Source organism: Carlito syrichta, unplaced genomic scaffold (genome assembly GCF_000164805.1).
Source record: "Carlito syrichta isolate Samal-C Ts95f unplaced genomic scaffold, Tarsius_syrichta-2.0.1 Scaffold308260, whole genome shotgun sequence".
Classification (NCBI taxonomy): Eukaryota; Metazoa; Chordata; class Mammalia; order Primates; family Tarsiidae; genus Carlito; species Carlito syrichta.
The window spans coordinates 124159-145018 of NW_007252356.1; the positions used below are offsets into that span (position 1 = coordinate 124159).

The 20860-nt window shown below is 36.4% G+C and overlaps 1 protein-coding gene across 1 annotated transcript in view; it reads left to right on the forward strand.

Moving 5' to 3' along the window:
- Positions 1–20860, forward strand: part of CASK (calcium/calmodulin dependent serine protein kinase) — a 191037-nt gene that overhangs the window by 103865 nt on the left and 66312 nt on the right. Inside the window, exons 10-11 of the mRNA XM_021716186.1 lie at positions 12499–12576; positions 15381–15461. Of these exons, the coding sequence (XP_021571861.1) occupies positions 12499–12576; positions 15381–15461 (159 nt within the window). The remainder of the gene's footprint in view (positions 1–12498; positions 12577–15380; positions 15462–20860) is intronic.

The window sequence follows — 20860 nt, forward strand, 5'->3', positions numbered from 1 at the left end:
TGGCCGGGAGCGGCCCCTGCACTCCAGTCTGGGCGACAGAGTGAGACTCCAACTCAAGAAGAAAAAAAAAATTGAAATTTTTGGCTAAGAATTTACTATTAAATTTTACTATTTACTGCTGACTCAAAAAACAGTACATTTGTGTTTTTCTTCCTAGAACTGTTGTATTAACCAAAGTGTAGTTATGCCTTATAGAAGAAGTTCAAATTGCTTTTTGTTTGAAAATGCCATGAATAGTTTTATGTGTTTTTCAATAAGGAGGACACCCTCTCAGAGCAATGTGTTTTAGTGCATTCCTTCTATGTTGAAGTACATATGTGCCATTTCCAAAAGTTCACAGCTTTTTAGCAAATTTTTAAAGCATAATATCAATTTTTTTGTCTTTTTTTTACTGTGGTAAAATATCCATAACATAAAATGTACCATTTTAACAGTTTTAAGTATACAGTTCAATGACATTGTACATTCACATTGTTGTGCAACCATCACCACCTTCTGTCTCCAGAACTCTTTCATCTCTCCAGTTGAATCTCTGTACCCGTTAAATATCCCATTCCCCTCTCATCTTAGCCTCTGGTAGCCACCATTCTGCTTTCCATTTCTACCAATTTGACTACTCTAGGTACTTTATATTAGTGGAATCATACAGTATTTGTCTTTTTGTGCCTGGCTTATTTCACTTAGCATAATGTCTTCAAGTTTCATCCATGTTGTAGCAGGTGTCCGAGTTTCCTTCATTTTAAAGGCTGAATAATATTCCTTTCAATGTATCTACATTTTTTGTCCGTTCATATATCAGTGTTTTATGGTAGATAATTATATAATGGGAAAATCAAAGTCTTCAAATAAGGCTGTCCAATAGTAGGGAATTTTGCCTTATAGGCAGTTTCATCTCCACACCATTGCCCTTTCTGGGTCCCAAGTTAGTTCCTATGTTGTACATCTTTGTGAAAGGAATGTGTGATTTTCACTGAAAGTATTACTGACTACAGGAGTCTTTCCAATTCCCTTATTTGTTCAGATGAATTACTTCTTAAAACAGGGTTTAGAATTTACTCTAGAATACCAAGAATAATGAATCAGCTTGTCCTCAGTTTTAGTGTTACCCACTGACTGCCATTCTTTTTATGGCACCATAGTCAACTTTACCAGAAGGCAAAGGAATTTTCAAAAAGCCTCCAAAAGTGCAACAAGCACTGATTCTTCTTTATGCTGTTCTCAAGAAAAGGAGGGGGCTCCCCCCAGAAAGGAATGTGGCATGCTGTTAAGGAATGTTCCATGAGATAGCTGGCAGCATTTACAATTGAGAACATAGCTGCTTTCTTCCCTTTGTGGCCCTTCAAACATTATATCATAAAACTACTTCTACCGGACTGTCTTTGTGTTGTTCTCTTTTAATTTTTTACAACAGGAATTCATTTTTGCTACAGCTATTTGCACAAATGCTTGGTGTTTACCTACGTAAAATAAAAATTATATCAAAAGCCAAAAGTAATTAAATAAAATGATACCTCTAATGTAGCATAAATGTTGTCTTTTAAAGCAGATAATTAATAATGAGATATTTAATTTAAATATCATTTAACTATCATTGTAGATACTTAAGAGCTCTTGCTAAGAAATAGGATTTTAACACTTAAAAAATAGAAAGGAAATTTATATCATAGTGAAAATTTCTCACTGTTGGACAAACTCTTGTACCTGGTATTTTAAAATGCCCTATTTCAGAAGGTTTTATTAAAACGAAATAAAACTGCCTATATTATATAACCTAACTGGTTGTTTTTCCTCATGCCTTCTTTTGCTTGCTCAAGAATAGGCATTATGATTTGTTTTTTACAGGGCTCAATTTTAGAGTTATTTGCCAGTTGAAAAAGGCCTAGAGAATAGTCAAGTTAGGTTATCTGAGGCTAGTATTTGAATTTCTCAGAACTGCCAACTGACCAGAAATGTGCCACACTGGTCTATATTGTTAGGCCACCAAAGAGACAGTCTTTGGATTGAATTAGGAGGTCAAGCAAGTCTTAATTTCTTAGATTCAAAAATAAATCCTTGTAAATGCAATGTTCTAATAAAATTGGAACAAAAGCAGCCCTGTACACAGACAAATGAAACCTAAACCAAACAAGGGCCTCATTAGGGTACTTTTGTTGTCAGAATACAGTATATTTTGCAACTCTTTCAGAAAATCGTGTATTGGCCTGGAGGTACTGATTTTTCAATTACCTTATTTGCTGTCAGAAGAAAACCTTAGAAATGAATTTAGAGTAGCATATTCTAAGGCCACCTGAGCACCTTCTTATAACTTCCAGTAAGGACATATTCCCCGTCATGAGTTTACTAAAGCTTGATTTAAGATAGCATTTCACTGCTATGCTATTAAGCTAAAGCTTTCCTGAAATATCTAACTCAAGAGCATCCAAGGACATTCTTACTGGCCACTGAATACAGTATATAGTCATCCATTACATGCCCAACCTTAACTCAAGTTATCTAGTATAAAGTGGGCCATAGTCTTGGGAGCTGCCCTGAACTCTCAGGGAAAATATAAATTCCAGGGTGGAACTCCTGCTACTTTATTTCAGATTTATGGATTTAACACATTTATTTATTATTTTATTTTGGAGTTGTAGAGTACAAGTGGGGATTTACTACATAAGTAGGTTGCATGCAGGTGAAATTTGGGCTTCTAGTTTGCCCTCTCTCCCCCTGGTACCCAGTGTATTGCCACATGTCCCTCTTCTTCCTCCCTCCCTGACCCCCCTAGCCATGTCCAGCATCTGTGGATCCCACCCTTGTCTTCATATGACCTTGTCTTCAGTGATTGGGGCCCGCTTGTGAGCGAGAACATGCAGTATTCAGTTTTTTGTTTCTGTGATAGTTCACTTAGTATGATGGTCTCCAGCTGCATCCAAGTTACTGAGGAAGCCATGATTTTGTTCTTCTTTTTGGCTGCATAATGTTCCATCATGTATATGTACCACATTTTCTTTATCCAATCCACTTGGAGTTAGCACACTTTTTAAGATGAGAAACAAATTTAGGTTAAGATTTATAAAATGTGGCTATTTACATATTTTCTGAGTTTTGAGGGGAAAGTTAGCACATAATACAAATCGTAATGATAATATACAAAGAAAATAAAAGTGCACCCTTCAAATGAATGGAGTGCACTATCCCTATGCAGATAGTTGTCTGCATGACTAATATTTTAGTACTTTCTTCAACTATTTAAAAAATTTAATTGATTTTTAGAAATTTTATGGAATATAAATTTTCAAGATGAACAATTTTGGGTGCTGATAGGATAGGCGTTTTTTTAACCTCATAAAAGAAAAGTGGCCTGGGTGATTTCTTCTTGTAAATCATAATATCCCAATGATACATAATCATTCTTAGATTTGTAAGATGGACAGTTTATATAAGTTCTTCTCAAAGTATTGTAGCTCCTTATATTTTTGAAAATGACTTTTTTTTTTAACTTTTTTTGAGTTGAGATCTCACTCTGCCACCCAGACTGGAGTGCAGTGGCATGATCACAGCTTACCACAGCCTCAAACTCCTGGGTTCAAGCAATCCTCCCGTTTCAGCCTCCCAAGTAGCTGAGACTATAGGCGTGTGCCACCATGCCCTGGCTAATTTTCTTATTTTTTGTAGAGATGAAATCTTGCTGTGTTACCCAGGCCGTTATGAAACTCCTGGACTCAAGCAATCCTCCAATTTCAGCCTCCCAAAGTGCTGAGATTACAGGCTTAAGCCATCACACCTGACCAAAAAATGCCATTTAAAATTTTGCTGTGTGTTTCTTTCACACTTATGTTGCCTATTATGCAGTCTTTATATTTGTTAAATATACTGCTCTTCTTCAAGTTTGGACTATGACATGTTTAATGATGCCAAAGATCATTGAAAGGGTATTTTCATATTTATACCTAAAGACAACAAGTTTGTTTATAAACTGGAGCAGGAAAAAATTGATTTTAGATCTTAGAAGGTTTTTTTCTGATCTCCAACTTCAGAAAATCAGCTCTAATACAGTAGTTGAATATCAGTTCCCTGATTTTAGTATTAAACCATCTTTCCCTAGCATTTTGCTGGATTTCAAATGTATATGAGAAAATATCAGTTGTATAATGAAAACTGATCTACTCAGTTCACTGAAAAGATGTGACATCGGAACTTTCTTTTTGTTCACACAGCTTCTTCACAGATGAGTCATAGAAACTGTGAAGAAAGTTCTTGATAAGATATTCTGTGTTTCTAGAGCAAGTCATTTCAATTCTCATTATTGTTGCATGGTGTGGTCCTGTATACGCTTTTATCATCTGTCTTATTAGAATCACAGACACATTTCATTACACACCTGCAGCTAAATATTTGACTCATACAAGCTTTAATTCTTTCCCAGCAGGAAGTTTCTTCATTGTCTATAAAGTAAGTGATAAGATGGGAGTTGGTAATGAACTTCAATATTCCCTGCAACTCTACAAGCCCATGCCTACAGTCTAGTTTCAAAAGTTATAATCTTGTCTCAACTAATATATATTCTGGTCCTTAGATTTGTTTTCTTTGTACAAAAAACTTAGTGGAACCCATAACTCAGTGATAGTTATTTTATAGCTTCTTACCATCCATTCCATTTTAAATGTTGATCTTCATAAATGCTGCATATAAACTATGAATAAAACAAAGGCTTCTATTTGGGGACCAAGGAATCAGAAGAAAGTGAGAAATAATGGAGTATGATAAAAATGAAACTTGATTTAGTGCTTTGAATATGAATAAAAAGTGACATATTAACTGATTTTATCATCTTTATGTTTGAAAGTACAATCTTAGGAGATTTTAATTTAATATCACCACCAATTTATTCTGCCTTTTTTGAAACAACCCATGTCAAATGTAAAATGTGGCCTCCTAACAGAACTATAGCAACGCTTCCTAAGACAGAAAGGTGAATGAAGTGTGTCCATGTAGCTAGCTGTGTGTGGTCATATCTGACTCAGTGCCAAATACTGGCAAGGAGCAGGCCTGTCTGAGTGAGACAGTGTGAGACAGTCTGTTCCCCTTGCAGCTGTTCACATTTCCTTGTTTTGCCTTAGTGTTGTGTATGTGATTTTTTTTTTTAATAAAAAGTACTGAACTTGGGTAACAGTGATTTCATTAGAAAAAAGAGAATAAACAATAACAGATTCATTCTTGTTTTCCCTCTAGAGAATTTATTAACGTTATTCCCTCCCTCTTCCTCTCGTTCCACACCTCAGCTTTACAAATATGTGATTATCTTCAAATTTCAGGAAAGCAAATAGCAAAAGGAAATATATTTTGTCATTCCAATCCATTTTGAATTTAAACGTCTAGAGCAGGGGTTCACAAATAATAGCCCTCAGACCAAATCCAGGTGGCCACTGTTTTTGTAAATAAAGTTTTATTGGAACACAGCCATACTTATTTATTTAAGGATTATTAATGGCCACCCTTGCACAACACAGCAGGGTTGAGTATTTGTGACAAAGATCATATGACCTACAAAGCCTAAAATATTTTCTGCCTGGCCAGGATAGAGTTAGGATCCTAACATTCTTTAACGTGGCAAGTCTTACGATTGATTAGCCAATAGCTTTCAAATCCTATTTCATGTATTTTTCCCTGCAGCCTATAAGTAGCTTTTTCTACTGCATTTTCCCCAAATATCTGCTGAAGGTATTTCCCTGGCATGAGGCATTGTGTGTTACTGAATTCTAGTACAAACTGAGGAGATCTGGTATGAGTGAAAGGACAGCATAACAGGCCAGGGTTGAGTCCCTGCTGCTCTGCTGCTCTGAGCACTTACTTCAGCTGATTAGACCTCAGCTTTCTCCTTTTTAAAATGGAAGAGTTGAATGATGTTGATGTCTAAGGTCTCTTCTACCTTGAAGATTTTATGAAGTCAGACAGACTTGAAAGAAACAAAAGAAAAAAAGAATTAAATAAAATATGGTCAAAATATATTTCTTAACTTTGAGGAAAAGTTTTTAACTGTGCAGCAGGACCAAAGAGAAATGCTATCTGATTCCTAAAGAAATAAGCTAAAATAAGTATTCCTGCTATGTTTATTTTTATGTTGCTCTGAATTTTTTAAATGTCTATTTACAGTCTCTATGTGCTAGTTCAAATATAGTACTCCATTATTTTTTGAGGAAACATTTATTAAACACTACTGTGTGCTCAGCCCCATGCTAGGGCTGTTAGCTAATGTCAAAGAACTCAAGAGTTTGTTCATAGAAAGAAGAAAGAAGCACTTAAACAGCATGTTCTATAATAATGTGCCTCAGCCAGCCAGTTCCTTCTTGGCTGTCGATGCCCTTGGTGTAGTAGGCACCCAGTGTTGGCTCTGCCCTGGGTTGCAGACGTGTAGCTTCTGTGTCCTCAATGTTCTCTGCAGCGGGCCTCAGCAGCATCCTCACTGCTCCCGCCCTCAGGGTTTACCCCCACACCTCTTTACTTCTGAGTCCTCTCACTCTGTACAGGCAGCCCTCCTGGGTGGAGCTCCATTGAGATGGCTCCAGGTAGATTACCTTCCTCAGCATCTCTCTGACACATGGGAAACACACACGGGCTTGCTCCAACATACACTACAAGCATGAGTTGCTACAGGTGGCCTCTAGCCACGAAAAAGGCGGGCACCAGTCTCTTTTCACTCAGGACCCCAAATGCCAAGCCACCCCGAGGACTCTCTCACACAGGAATTTTCCCTAGTGTCTCAAGGTGGGCCTGTAAGTTGCTGCAACTCAGCATCCCTCCAGAGAAGGAGATAGTGAGCTCTTCTGGCTACCACCTCCAGGTTCTAATGCATGGTCCTTTGAGTATCCACCATCCTTCACTTTGCCTGAGGGAGGGTACAGTTCTCCCTCAGGAGAAAGGGGGAAAATCACATACTTGTTCTCCTTTGTCTTATGGCTCCTACAAATTCCAGGCTTCTGCCTCTACAGGCAGAATGGGACCCTGTGGTGAGTACGGAAGGGCCATTTTGACTGCCTTCAGCAAGCCCTAGAGGGGTGAGTTGACTGCTTCCTAGCAGGCTTGGTGCCACTTACTTCCTATTGACCTTAAAGCTTTGGGCTTTAGCTGAAAGTTCAAGACAGCAGGTAAGGTCCCAACTCACATCATTATATATATTCTTTATATGTGATGGAATGGGAGATAGGTAAAGGGTACTAAAAACACACTGCAGCCTTCCTTGCTTCTCAAAATTCAACCACTTCTCACTTGCCCCAGACCTTGACAAAACTCTACCTGGATTTGAACTTTGAGTCCTGCGTGTATCAACTTGTAGGCAGCATATAGTATGAAGAATGACCCATGGGAATGAAAAATCCAAAAGCACCATGTTTCTAACTACTGTCCTTAAACACTTTAATGTTACATTGCATTCTAACTGTTTCCAATGATGACTTTGTATTTACCTGCTTTGCCACATTTCTCAAATGCTTTGTATTTGTTATGGGCATCACAAAAATATCTTGAGCCTCTAAGGTAAAAATACAGTTGTAGACATTGGGGAAGTTAAGGTTGGCATATTATACATACGTATCCAGATAGTCTCCAGCTTAGGGCTGCTCACTGACATTGTTTTCAGTTGATAATGTTGGAGACCTAACCACTCTCAGGTCCCCAAAGGGATCATGAGTTTCTGGGCCTTTGCTTATACATGTCTTTGGAATTTGTGAGCTCCTTGAGGACAGGAACTCTCATCTTTTTTGTCTCTGTAACCCTAGTACACAGAACCCTGCTGCCTAATACATAGTAGGACCTCAAAAAAGATTGGGTGGATGGATGAGCCAACAAAGGGTCACTTCTGATGGTGACAAAATGTGCCCATTGCTCCCCCCTTCCTGCTTCAGTTTTTATTTGCCCTTTTGGTTAATAAGACGGCAGTTGAGATTCACCATGTGTTTTTAGCCACAGGGGCACCATTCTCTCCATCCAGTGATTGCTTTGAGAGCTTTAATCTGAGGACTGGAGAGGCAGAGCCCAGTGCCCCCACTTCAGGCAGAAGGCCCCTTCTTTTAATTCCTTCTCATTGTATCTACCTTTCATATTAAGCATCCCACTTCCTGCTTGTCTTATCACTAGCTCACTGAACTTTAGGTAAATGTGTGATTGAATTAGAGAAAGCCAGACCAAAGGAGCAGTGGCAAATTTGGCCTGAGCACCTTCCTTAGAACAGAGCCTTGAAAGTGTTGAGACTCCAGGCACCTGCATGTCACCTGTGGAGTCATTGTAAGGCTAGAACAGTGGTTCTTACTTTACTACTCTGTGCCTCAATTTCCTCATCTGTAAAGTGGGAATAAGAGGGATGCCAACCTCATAGACTTGTTTAAGGTTAAATGAGTGATATATGTTAAGAGCTTAGGAAGTAAGTCTCATCTAGTAAGTGTTCAATATAAAAGCAATTATCATTGTTGCTATTAGTAGTATTACTATATTACTCTCAAAAGTTAGCACTGGCATAAGATTTACAAACGCCTAAGGAGTTTATTAAAGGGTAGATTTATGGACTTTCTCCTTAAATTCTAATGCAGTAGGTCTGGAGAATCTATGTTTAATAAGCACCCCATCAGCTTCTGCCACAAGCCCTCAAGAAACTACACCTAAGGAACCGTACTTAGCATAGTAAGACTAGACCAAAAATAAAATGTCTCAAATGGGGAGTTGTGGGGCTTTTGTTACTTTGTTAGTAACAATCAATATGTATTTATTAAATGTTTAAATAGAAAGTAATCCTAATCGTAGTTGAAAATATTGAAAGTGGTGTTAGTAATAGTCCTCAGTCAAGAAAAAGACAAAACTGGTGGTTTGTGGTAGAAGTACACGTTATAAATGATAGTGCTATCAACCTGTAAAGCTTCCAATTAAATTTGCTTTTTTCCCAAACAGGTTTGGAATTTTTTGAAATTTATTAATTTATTATAGAGTTGTGGGATGTAAGTGAGGATTACTACATAAGTAGGCTGGCTGCATGCGGGTGAAGTTTGGCCTTCTAACTGGCCCTCACTCCTCCTGGTAGTGGACCAGGTACCTTTGTGTTGTCACATGCCCCTCACCCTCCTCCCTTCCTCCCTTTCTCCCCTAGCAGTGCCCAATGACTGCCAATCCCTCCCTTGTGCTAATGTGACTAGTGTTCAGGCACACTTATGAGTGAGACCATGTGGTGTTTAGTTCTTTGTTTCTGTGATAATTCACTTGATATGGTGGTCTCCAATTCATCCAAGTAGCTGCGAAGTCCATAATTTTGTTCTTCTTTATGGCCACAGAGTACTCCATCGTGTATATGTACCACATTTTCTTTATCCAGTCCACTTTTGATGGGCAGTTGGGTTGGTTCCATGTTTTTGCTGTTGTGAATAGAGCAGCAATAAACATGCATGTGTAGGTGTCTTTTTGGTAGAATGATTTATATTTCTCCAGGTACACTCTCAGGAGAGGGGTTGCTGGATCATATGGAAGATCATTGTTTAGTCCTCTTAGGAATCACCATACTGTTTTTCATAGAGATTGAACTAGCTTGCATTTCTACCAACATTGTAGAAGCATTCCTTTTTCTCCATACCCATGCTGGCACCTGTTGTTTTTTGACTTATAGCTAGATAACTCCTTACTGGATTTAAGTAGTATCTCATTGTAGTTTTGATTTGCATTTCTCTGATGATTAGTGAGACTGAGCATTTTTTCATGTGTCTGTTGGCTGCTTGTATGTCATCTTTTGAGAAGTGTCTGTTCATGCCCTTTGTCCACTTTATAATGGGGTTGGTTTTTTGGGTTTTTTCCCTTTCACATTGTTTGAATTCCTTTTAGATCCTGGATGTTAGGCCTTTGTCAGATGTATAATTTGCAAATTTTGTTCCCATTCTGTGGGTGGTCTCTTTACTCTCTTGATGGTTTTATTTTGCTGTGCAAAAGCTTTTCATTTTAATGAGGTCCCACTTGTCTATCTTAACTTTTATGGCATTCACTTTTAGGGACTTGATCAAGAATTTGTTGCCTGCTCTGATGTGTATAAGGGTGTTTCCTACATTTTCTTCTAGGATTCTTATAGTTTCAGGTTTTACATTTAGGTTTTTGATCCACTTTGAGTTGGTTTTTGTATATGGTGATAGGTAGGGGTCCAGTTTAATTCTTCTTCATGTGGTTAGCCAGTTTTCCAGCACCATTTGGTAAATATGGTCTTTCCCTGATGATTGTTACTAGTGCCTTTGTTGAAATTCGTTGATTGAGAGACCATGGTTTTACTTCTAGAATCTCTGTTCTGTTCCGTTGGTCTATGTGCCTATTCTTGTACCAGTACCATGCTGTCTTGGTTACTATAGCCCTGTAATAAAGTTTAAAGCCTAGGAGTGTGATATCTCCTGCTTTGTTCCTTTTGCTGAGGATTGTTTTGGCTATCCATGCTATTTTTGTTTCCATATGAATTTCTGTATTGGTTTTTCCAGGTCTATGAAAAATGATATTGGTAATTTGTTGGGTAATGCATTGAATCTGTAGATTGCCTTGGGTAGGCTGGACATCTTGGCAATATAGATTCTTTCAATCCATGAGCATAGGATGTTTTTCCATTTGTTTGTTCATCCTTGATTTCTTTCAGCAGCATTTTGTAGTTCTCACTGTAAAGGACTTTCACTTCTCTGCTTAGGAGCATGCCAAGGTATTTCATTTGTGTGTGTATGTGACTATAGTGAATGGGATTGTGTTTTTTATAATGGTTCTCCTACTGCTTGTTATGATAATGCTATCAGCCTGTGAAGCTTTTTTTCCCAAACAGGTTTGAGATTTTTAAAAACCTTTTTATTTATTCATTTTGGTTATTTAAACTTTGCTTGATCACTAACATTATGACATGTCAGGTGATGACTAAGTGCCTTTTTTAAGTGTTATCTATTATTTTTAATTATGGTAAGAACACTTAACATGAGATCTGCCCTCTTAACAAATTTTTAAGTGCATGTGCAGTATTGTAAACTAGGTACAGTATTGTACAGTAGATCTCTAGAGCTTGTTCATATTGCAAGTTACATATTTTAAATGTGTTTTATTTTACACTTGTGGTTCCTCAGCTTTTTGGATTTGTGTTTTGTTTAGGTTTTTTTTACTATTTTTTATTGAGTATGTACAGTATTTTATTTATTTCAATAGGCTGGTCTGGGAACCTAATCACTATTCATAACATTATTTCTGTGGGAAAATATAATCCTAATCCTCGGTTCAAAACTTCAAGGTTGACATTTTTAGAGATAGAAACCATTCAGACAATGGCTGCTACCCACATATATTCTACAGGGGTCTAAGCAAACTTTTGTGAACCAGCCACAAATCACTAGTTCCCTAAAGTGTTAATCTAATGTTTTAAATAGAGCAGCATTTTACTAATCTACTTATACTGTTTATTTAACCTCTGATTTAAGAGTGCTTTCTTAATTAATGTCATCATTTAAAATGGTTTCTATTATATCCTCACACTGTCCTTATAAGACATTTTTTTGTATGTTGTAGCCCAAATATTTACAAGTCATAAACATTTATCTTGCATCAGTATAAACAAATCTAACGGTAATATGAAGAATGTTTATAGTCAGTATTTAACCTCTCAGCTAGCATTGGCATACAGAGTAGATGAAGGAAAAAAAAACCCAACAGCAAAAATCCCCACCTATTTTAGAGAAGTTAAGAGATAGAAGCCTTCAGACTAGCTACGGTCATTTTTAACTTTTCACTTTTCAAAGCAGCCTGTTAACTATGAAATATTTTATTTGAGGTGGAAATTAATATTTTAATTGTATTTCTAAGCTATAGAGATTTTTCTCAAAAGAATTAAACTGGTATTCTCCAGAAAGTTAAGCTTTGTATTACTTCTATTTGTGAAGTTTTAAAAATGTATTTAGTTTTTTTTTCAGTGTCTTCTCACACTCTGAATTTGCAGTCAAAAGGAAAAAAGTTTATGTCCTTGACTTACTGCTGAAGGATGCCAGGACTGATTCGGTTAATGAACAGCCCTAGTAAAACAAGCACAAACCTTTTGTGAAAACATTCCTTCCTAGAAGGAGTTGGGTTTGCCCTTTCCCAAGATTTGGGTTTCTGTGAAAATTCTTTCGGACATGTCTTGGCCAGAAAGCATTCTTTCAGTTTTCTTCATATTCATGTTATTGAAAGTTGCTTCTGTCAGAAGAAGCAAACACTGTGTTTGCTGAAATATTGACGAATTTAAATGACAAGGAAATTGTCACGGTAACAGAATTTTGGTTCATCTATTTAAAGATGATTTTTTTTAAATGACGTATGTAAGACTCAAATTTTGACAAGTTTCATTGAACAATTAAGAGGTTATTAGCAAGAGGATCTCACTGAAATCATCAGCCTGACTTTTTAGGAGGAAAATATTGTTTAGTGGAATAATAAATCCAAAGCTCTGAATTTTAGCAAAAAATTATGAATGTTGATTGGCTTTTCTTTTTTACTTTTTAGCTGTATGACAAAATTAACACAAAGTCTTCACCACAAATCAGGAATCCTCCAAGTGATGCAGTACAGAGAGCCAAAGAGGTAAGTGATACATGTTGTGAAAGAATTTCTGTTGTAAATATTTGCCACCTTTATTGACGACATTTCTGTTGCACATTAAGAAGCAGTCTCCTTGGAGTCACAGTTTGACTCATTATACTCAGAATTAATACTTCTAAGTTTATTACTGAATATACATACTGAAAAGGAAAATCTCAGGAGCAATATTGCCTAGATCACTAGTTCTGGTTCTGCTGTGTAAACTTGAATATGTAACATCAATTTTACTTCTCTTTTTCTTCCTTTAAAAAAAGAAAGTTATTTTACTGCACTTGGTGGAAATAGACATGCTGTGAACATTTGAGTTGCTTTTTTAAGGTGGTGATGTTTGAAAGTTAATTAAATTTCTATAGCAAATATACTTAATTCAAAGATGTCATTTTTATAAACTGTCAGTGTCCATGGTTATATCTGTCACAAACTTTTAAAAGCTTATTTATGATAGAAACATGACATTGCAGAAAGTTTGGAAAATAAAAATAGATCCATAATTTTATCACCCCAACACAGTAGTTTCCATTTTTGCATATCCCTTTCCAGTCACTATTCATTTGCATATAAATTTTTATATAGTTGTAATCAAAATGTATCTTTTTTAACCTAACATTGCATAATAAGCATTTTTCCATATTTCTATTTTTTCATAAATATGACTTCCAATGGCTGCATAATTTTTTCTTTGTTGTTATTAAATTATAATGTATTAGCAATTCCCTCATTGCTAGACAAAGTTTTTTTCAAAGTGAAATTACTAAGTGAAACAATTTGAAAGACATAATCCCTTTCCTACCAGATTTTAAATACAAGATCTGTACTGGAAAATATTGTCTATTTACTGAGAAACAAGACTGATGCTGTGAAGGCTACCAGGACTGTCCCCTTGATCAGGACAAGCTCTGAGAGGTTCTATCTGACTTTGCCAACCAAGCACTCATTGAAGGGAATTAAAGTATCGCTAACAGAGAGGGCATGAATCCCCACCCTACCTTCATAATACCCAAATAGATAGAAGCAGAGAGACTCTGGGTACAATTCTTTGGCTCAACTGGACAGTGAAAACTTGCTGAAGGTCTCCACTTAGCCGTGCTCAGAGAACCACACCTCTGTACTTAAAATCATAAACTGTGAGAGTAGCAAGGAATCAGAGAGAGTCTGTGGTTTCATCCTGTCATTTCACTGGTAGAGAAACTCAGAGCATAACATACACTAAGGAGAATTGGTTTATCATCAATAAACAATGAATAAACAGCATAACTAATACTGACTAACAGGATATTTGGCTGGATGCAGTGGCTTACACCTGTAATCCCAGCACTTTGAGAGGCTGAAGCAAGAGGATTGCTTTAGCATAGGAGTTCAAGACCACCTTGGGAACATAGTAAAACCTCATCTCTACAAAATATTTTAAAAATTAGCCTGGCATGGTGGTACGCACCTGTAGTCCCAGCTACTCAGGAGGCTGGGGCAGAAGGATCACTCGAGCCTAGGAGATCAAGGCTGAAGTGAGCCTTGATCATGCCACTGTACTCCAGCCTGGACAATACAGTGAGACCCCAAGGGGACAGGGGAAACAGAGCATTTGGATAAAAAAAAAAAAAGCCCTATCGTTTTTGTTTGTTGGTTTATTCCCTGAGGCATGGCTGAGTGTCATAGAGCATTATAGTTATGATACTGAAATCTGAGGCTCAGACTAAGTGGCCTCACAAAGTTCCCTCCTGCCCCAGTATGAAGCTTTTGTAAGGTTCTCAAAGGTGACAAGCTGAGACAAAAGCCCTACAGGGCAGATGGTAGTGTGCCCCTGCCATCCAGTCATGCTGAAGCAATCCTTAATTAGCTCGATGGTTGGAATTCAGTTGACTGCAATGTATAAAACCTCTCTCTCCAGCCATCTACAGTTAGAATGGCAGTGCATGTTTACTCAGAAAAAGAACCGAAACTTTCCCGTGGGTTCATGTCCCATAAACAAGTTAAACAGGTAAATGCCATTCTGATAGTAAGGGAAAACTTTTGAAGAACAATTTTTATTTGAAAACAACCATTTTTACCCTTGTAGAGAAAATGTTAATGACTATATATATTTAGTGAAGAAAATTTGAGTGAAAAGAGATAATAATGTTTTTAAAATTATTCTCTTGGGTTCCCTGGCATTTAATCCTAAGAGCTATCTATAGGAGCATCATTTTCTATGTGGGCAGATGAGTATGGCGGATAACATTAATCCTGCCAGGCATTTTTGCATTTTCTTATGTTATTTAAAGGAAAATTACTTAAATGTATTCTTAATTAAGTATTCTAATTAGTATTCTTTAAATTGTTTTTATTTGCACCTGTGTCATTTTGATATCTCTACAAGGAATTGGCAGTGCTGTTAGTATAATAGAAAACTTCATAAAACTTCTTGTTTTAAGAAACTAAAACTAAAAGCTTCTTGGGACTTTTAGTACAAATTGATTTTGATGGTGAGTTTGGAAAAAGATACGCAGAGATATTCTACCATTAAGTTACTTAACCCTGTAATAAATATGTGTTACAGGCTTGTCATTTTGTTTTGTATTTTTCAATAACCTTTTGGGTTATAGTTGGCAGACTTTTATAACAATTTGCTTCATTTTTATTGCCATTAATATCATTCTTATATGTTAATCACCTTTGAATAATATAATTTTTTCAAAATAAATGCTTTGCCTGCTATAAATATCTACTCACAATTTTTAATTTAAAAGAATTCCATACTTTGTAAATCTTATGTCAAGTTTGTACCATTATATATCTTGCTTATTTTTTAGGTATTGGAAGAAATTTCATGTTACCCTGAGAATAATGACGCAAAAGAACTAAAGCGTATTTTAACACAACCTCATTTCATGGTAAGTAACAATTAAACTTCCACAGAACTAAAACCTCACTTTCAAAAGAAATTTTAATCGCCCTCAGAAAATACAGTCAGCTTCATCAAATGTATTTTTATCCATATAATATCAGACTGTTAAGATTATAATACTAGATAATTCCAAATACTTTAAGATTCTTCTGTTTACTTTGTGTCACAGTTGTAAAGATGCTGTTCATGAAGGCTTTTCAGGGACTGTAGTCATCAGACAAAGGATTTGCTTCCTTATAGGACAGTCCTTAAGTCACTGGAACTGTTTGTTATTTAAACCACAAGGAGTTAAAATTAGAGACAGTTTTGGCTAATAAAGAATTCTCTAAACCTGGAAGAATTACATTTCTTTTTTGACAACGCAAAATTCTTGCACTTTCTTCACTCATTTCCACTGCATGGAAAAATGGGTATAACAACTGTATTTAGCCAGTTATTATAAAGCTAAATGGTTAAACAAAGCTCAAAATAGATACTTTTCTGTAGAAAATGGTCCACAGTTATCTGCAAAAGCACAATTACAAACGGAAATCCATGTTGACTATAACATTTTTAAAACATTTGCCTCATCAGTATATGTGAAATATATGTGAGAAGTAGGAAATTTAGCTGACGACCCTTTGGGATAAAATTCAACTTAAAATTCCTCTTCTTATTGCTACTATTGCAGGTGATATTTTAAAAATAACAATAACAATGTAATATGTGTATCAAAGCAATTACCTGAGTTTTGATGTACATGCTGTTTTTAAAATTTTAACCTAGTTATTGAAATAAATTTTTCTCCTCAAAGTAACTACCTAGAAAAAAAGCAATTACCATATTAACCCTCCCTAACTCTCCTACCCAGCTTTAAAGGCAGAACTCAAGTATAATCCTTGAGAGTGTTTGACTTTATTCTGCAATAGCAGCAGTATCCAGTGAGTTAGTTAGGAATACAAGTTCTATCCTTCTGGGTGAATGCATTTTTACAACTCAGGTGTTTAAACACAGGACTTGGTTCAAACCCCACTTCTGCTATCAAACTCTCTCCTAACCTCTCTCATACCACACTAAACTTTCTCTTTTCTAATTCTTTTCCACTTGTTTGTATTCATATACAAAACATTCTAATGCATGCTGGCCCAAAAAAGCAGGTCCCTTCCTGGTGGACAAGCCTGGGCGGTTCTTCCATCCATGTCTTAGCTCATCATCATTAAACTTATAATCTCATTTAGTCGTTCTTATTATCTCTGTTTCACAGAGCAGAAAAATGAAGAAACTATATGCCTTTATTAGTATCCACAAATTTGAGGAACCACAAATATCAGGAGCTAAAGTACCCTCCGTATTATCTTGTTCACTGATTGTTTCATACGTGTGGGCCATGTTTTCCCATATTATAATTCATTTCCCTTTAGATATTTATAGTATAAAAGTGGTTAAAGCTGTAAATTCAGATGATCTATGGTTGAACCCTAACTTTGCCACCCTAGTGCTATAAACTCTGACTCTCTGAGCCAACCTCATAGTGTTGGTATAAGAATTAAGTAGGTGATATATCTACTATACCTAGCACAGTGCCTGACATATGCTTAATGAGTAATAAATGTGTTAGCCAATAAATATTATTGGTTAGAAAACTCTATAATGTTTATTTTCTGTAAGGCACATTATAAGTTCTCAGTAAAACATTGAATAGATTACGACCTTGCCAATTTGTAGATACATTAGCCTCTCCTCGATAGACTCATCTTTGCAAACAGACATATATAATAAATTTGGATAGACCTGTCTGTCTATAAATTGCTGAGTAACCTCAACTCAGTTAAGAGAATGATATAGGTCTATTTAAGACCAGTGGAACTTTCAAATTTGAAGTAAGCAAAATAAAGAAATTAACATATACCCAAATAAGAGCTTTTTTTTTGAAGACAAGTTCTTACTCTGCCTCCCAGGCTGGAGAGCAGTGGTACAATTATGACTCACTGCAACCTTGAGCACCTGGGCTCAGGCAATCCTTCTGTCTCAGCCTCCTGAGTAACTAAGACTACACGTACTCATCACCACACCTGGCTAATTTTTTTTTTTGTAAAGACAAGGGTCTTACTATGTTGCCCAGTTTGCTCTCGAACTCCTAGCCTCAATAAATCCTCTCGCTCCAACTTCCCAAAGTGCTGAGATTACAGATGTAAGCCACCATGCCCAGCCAAGAGCCTTTTTTTCCCAATCACCCAGGTGGATGAACAAAGAGCTTTTTTTTTTTTTTTTTTGAGATAAAGTTTTTTTTTTTCCAAAAATCATTAAAGGTCATATAGCCCCATGTCTCACAGCTTGACTACCTTCTAAGCCTTGATTTGTTTTGCTTTTCTGAAGTGAGAAGTTGATATGTACATTGCTATTAGTAAACATTTTCAGAAATAATCTTATCATTTCTTGAAGGTGCTAGGTGCTTTAAAGACATTTTCATTCATTTGTCAAATATGTAAATACCTACTGTGAGTCAGGCACACTATACCAGGCACTAAGAATCTAGTAGTGAATAGGAAAAACAAGAGTCCTTGCCCTCATGGAATTTCCATTCTAGTGGGAGGAAGTGGGAGATGAGTAGATGAGATAGAGACAGCCAGACATACAGTGAGCAAATGAGCTACAAGAGAATTTCATATAGTCAAAATAAGAAGAAAAGAAAACATAATGGGGCAGGAATAGTAAAACAGGAGCTGCTTTAGATAGTCAGGGGAAAGCCCCTCTGAGGAGTTCACTCTCAGGATGAGACTTGTATGAAAAAACCAACCTTCTGGAAAGTCCAAGTGTGGGGAAAAGCAAATGCAAAGTCCCAGAGGCAGGAAAAAGCTTTCTAGGCTCAAGGAACAGAAGTAGGTCTGTTGTGGCTGGGATATGATAAGCAAGAGAGAAAAGGGGAAAGTGGTACGAGAAGAACTGAGAGAGGTTGGCAAAAGCCAGACCAAGTAGGGACTGTGGTAAGGAACCTGGAGTTTTCTTCTGATTACAGTAGGCTGACACTAAGTGATTGCATGCAGGAAAATATTATTCAATCTGTGCTTTGGAGATTGCTGGGGTTGATTTGTAGAGACTGAATGGTAGGGGATAAGAGTTAAAGGAGGGAAACCAATTAGAAATCTGTTGTGAGAGGTGGTAGAGGCTTAGAGAAAGATGAGGATGGTAGAAAATGGGCTGATGGAGGTTGTGTTGGAGATGGTCAGGTATAACAGGACTTGCTGATGTTTGGAATGTGAGGTGGTGTGATTAACTCCATTTTACAGTTCAGAGAGGAGCCTGTGCCCTAACAAGGTAAAGACACTTGCTTACGGTCACCTACCTAGTGAGTGGCCTCAATGAGGCTCAAGCCAGATCTTGCGGGCTCCAAAGCCTGTGCTCTTAGAAGTGGGTTGATTTGTCATACTGGTCAGTTTTCCTATAAACTTAAGTTGAGCTCATTGGTCATTTCCAAATAAGCTTATGTGTGGATAGCATCCCATGTGGGAAATATAATTTTGAGCTCTATAATATATTAAATAAACTTTTAAACATGGGAGCTTTCTGTCTTACAAGCATTTACAGAGTCATGGATTCAAAATCTTAGTATCTTAAAAGAAATATTAATAACTAAAGGGAAATGTGCTTATAATATCTTATTATGCCAACGTCTGGGAGTTATTCTTAGCATGTTTATAATTTCACACTTATTTGCTCAGTTATCTGGATTTTTCTTTGCTTTTTAATCACTATAAGGATTTAACATTGAATTACCTGACACTGAAAATACAGATACTTGTAAATGTTTACAGTAATTAAAGAGAGAATAAGTATACATGTAAATGTTTTTTAAAATCTGTATCTTTAAAGGTCATGATAAAAAACATTATCTCACTAATTTCTTTTTATTTATTCCATTTGAAAGTCTGGTTTCTTTAAAAAAGAGTAATTCCTTTACTTATTGTAGTTGTAAAATATGAAACATTAAAGATAAGTTCCTTATGTATTAGCAGGATAGAAAGTTAATCTAATTTTTCTTTAAGAAATAGGATCCAGAACAGAAGATTGGTTTGTTGGTTTTTTGTTTTTGAGTTGGAGTCTCACTCCGTCGCCCAGGCTGGAGTGCAGTGGCACACTCACGGCCACCCCAGCGTCGACCTGCTGGGCTCTGGCAATCCTTCCACTTCAGCTTTCCAAGTAGCCAGAACCACAGGTGCACACCACCACACCTGGCTAATTTTTTATATATTGTAGAGACGAGGTCTTGCCAAATTGCCTGAACTGGTATCTAACTAACTCGCAGGCTCAGGCAATCCACTTGTCTCGGTCCCCCGTCGTGCTGGGATTGCAGGCTGAGCCACCAAGCCCAGCCAAAAGATTTTTAAAAACAAAGTTTACATCCTACTTTTCCAAAAACAAGATGGTTAAGATCACTCTGGGTTGTCATAAATGTTTCATTATTAAGTAGTAAATTTGATTTGAAATTAAAAAGTCAGAGGAACTCATCTTCGAGCCTAAAATTCATATTTTTCCTATTCGTTTTTAAATAGTCAGTTTTTCACTCTACTCTGAAGTTGTTAGTTATCCTGTACATATCTTTACTATAGTACAAAAGTGAAAGTGCTTCTTTCCTATTACATGATTCTTATGTAATTAAAACTAACAGTTATTTCAGCTTAGTAACAATGGCTCAATCATACCTCATAACATATTTAAAGAAAAGCATTCACACTTTGATTTCCCTATTTTTTATTTTATGTATGCTTTTTTAAAAAACAATCTATAAGTGGCCCCCTTTTTTCTGTTTACTTATGAATTAGAGCTTTAGGGTAAGTTTTATTTTGTGGTAACAATCTTTTACAGTGGTAAATTTTGGTCAGTATCAAGTATGACTTTGGTAACATAACTTGAGCATTTTTCTTTTAAAGTTCAATTTGGATATCTTATGACTGTGAGTTTATCTTATAAACAATATTTTAAATACAAATATTTGCCTATACAATTTAAAAGGATGAGTTGAAATCATTTACAAAAAGCAGCATAAACATTTTCTTCAACCCACGTAACTTCAAAGACTGGCATTATCTGGTAAAAGCTTGGCTTGCCTGGCTATACATCTCCAGTCATACGAAGCATGTTTTTAAAAATGTACTAATTATGGAAGACATATTTAATTGTTGATTTGATAAATGTGGTTTTAGCAAATGAAGTTTTCCAACTTACTTGTTACTGATTTTTACTTTTTGCCCTAAATCTTAGTTTCTTTTTTTTTTAACATTTTTTATTTTAAAGTTGTGGGGTTCACTTAAGGGTTAGGTATACAAATATGCATCATTCAGGCACCCCTGTTGATAAGGGGTGTCCCCCCATCCCCAGACAGATATTGACTACCGTTAATCCCACCTC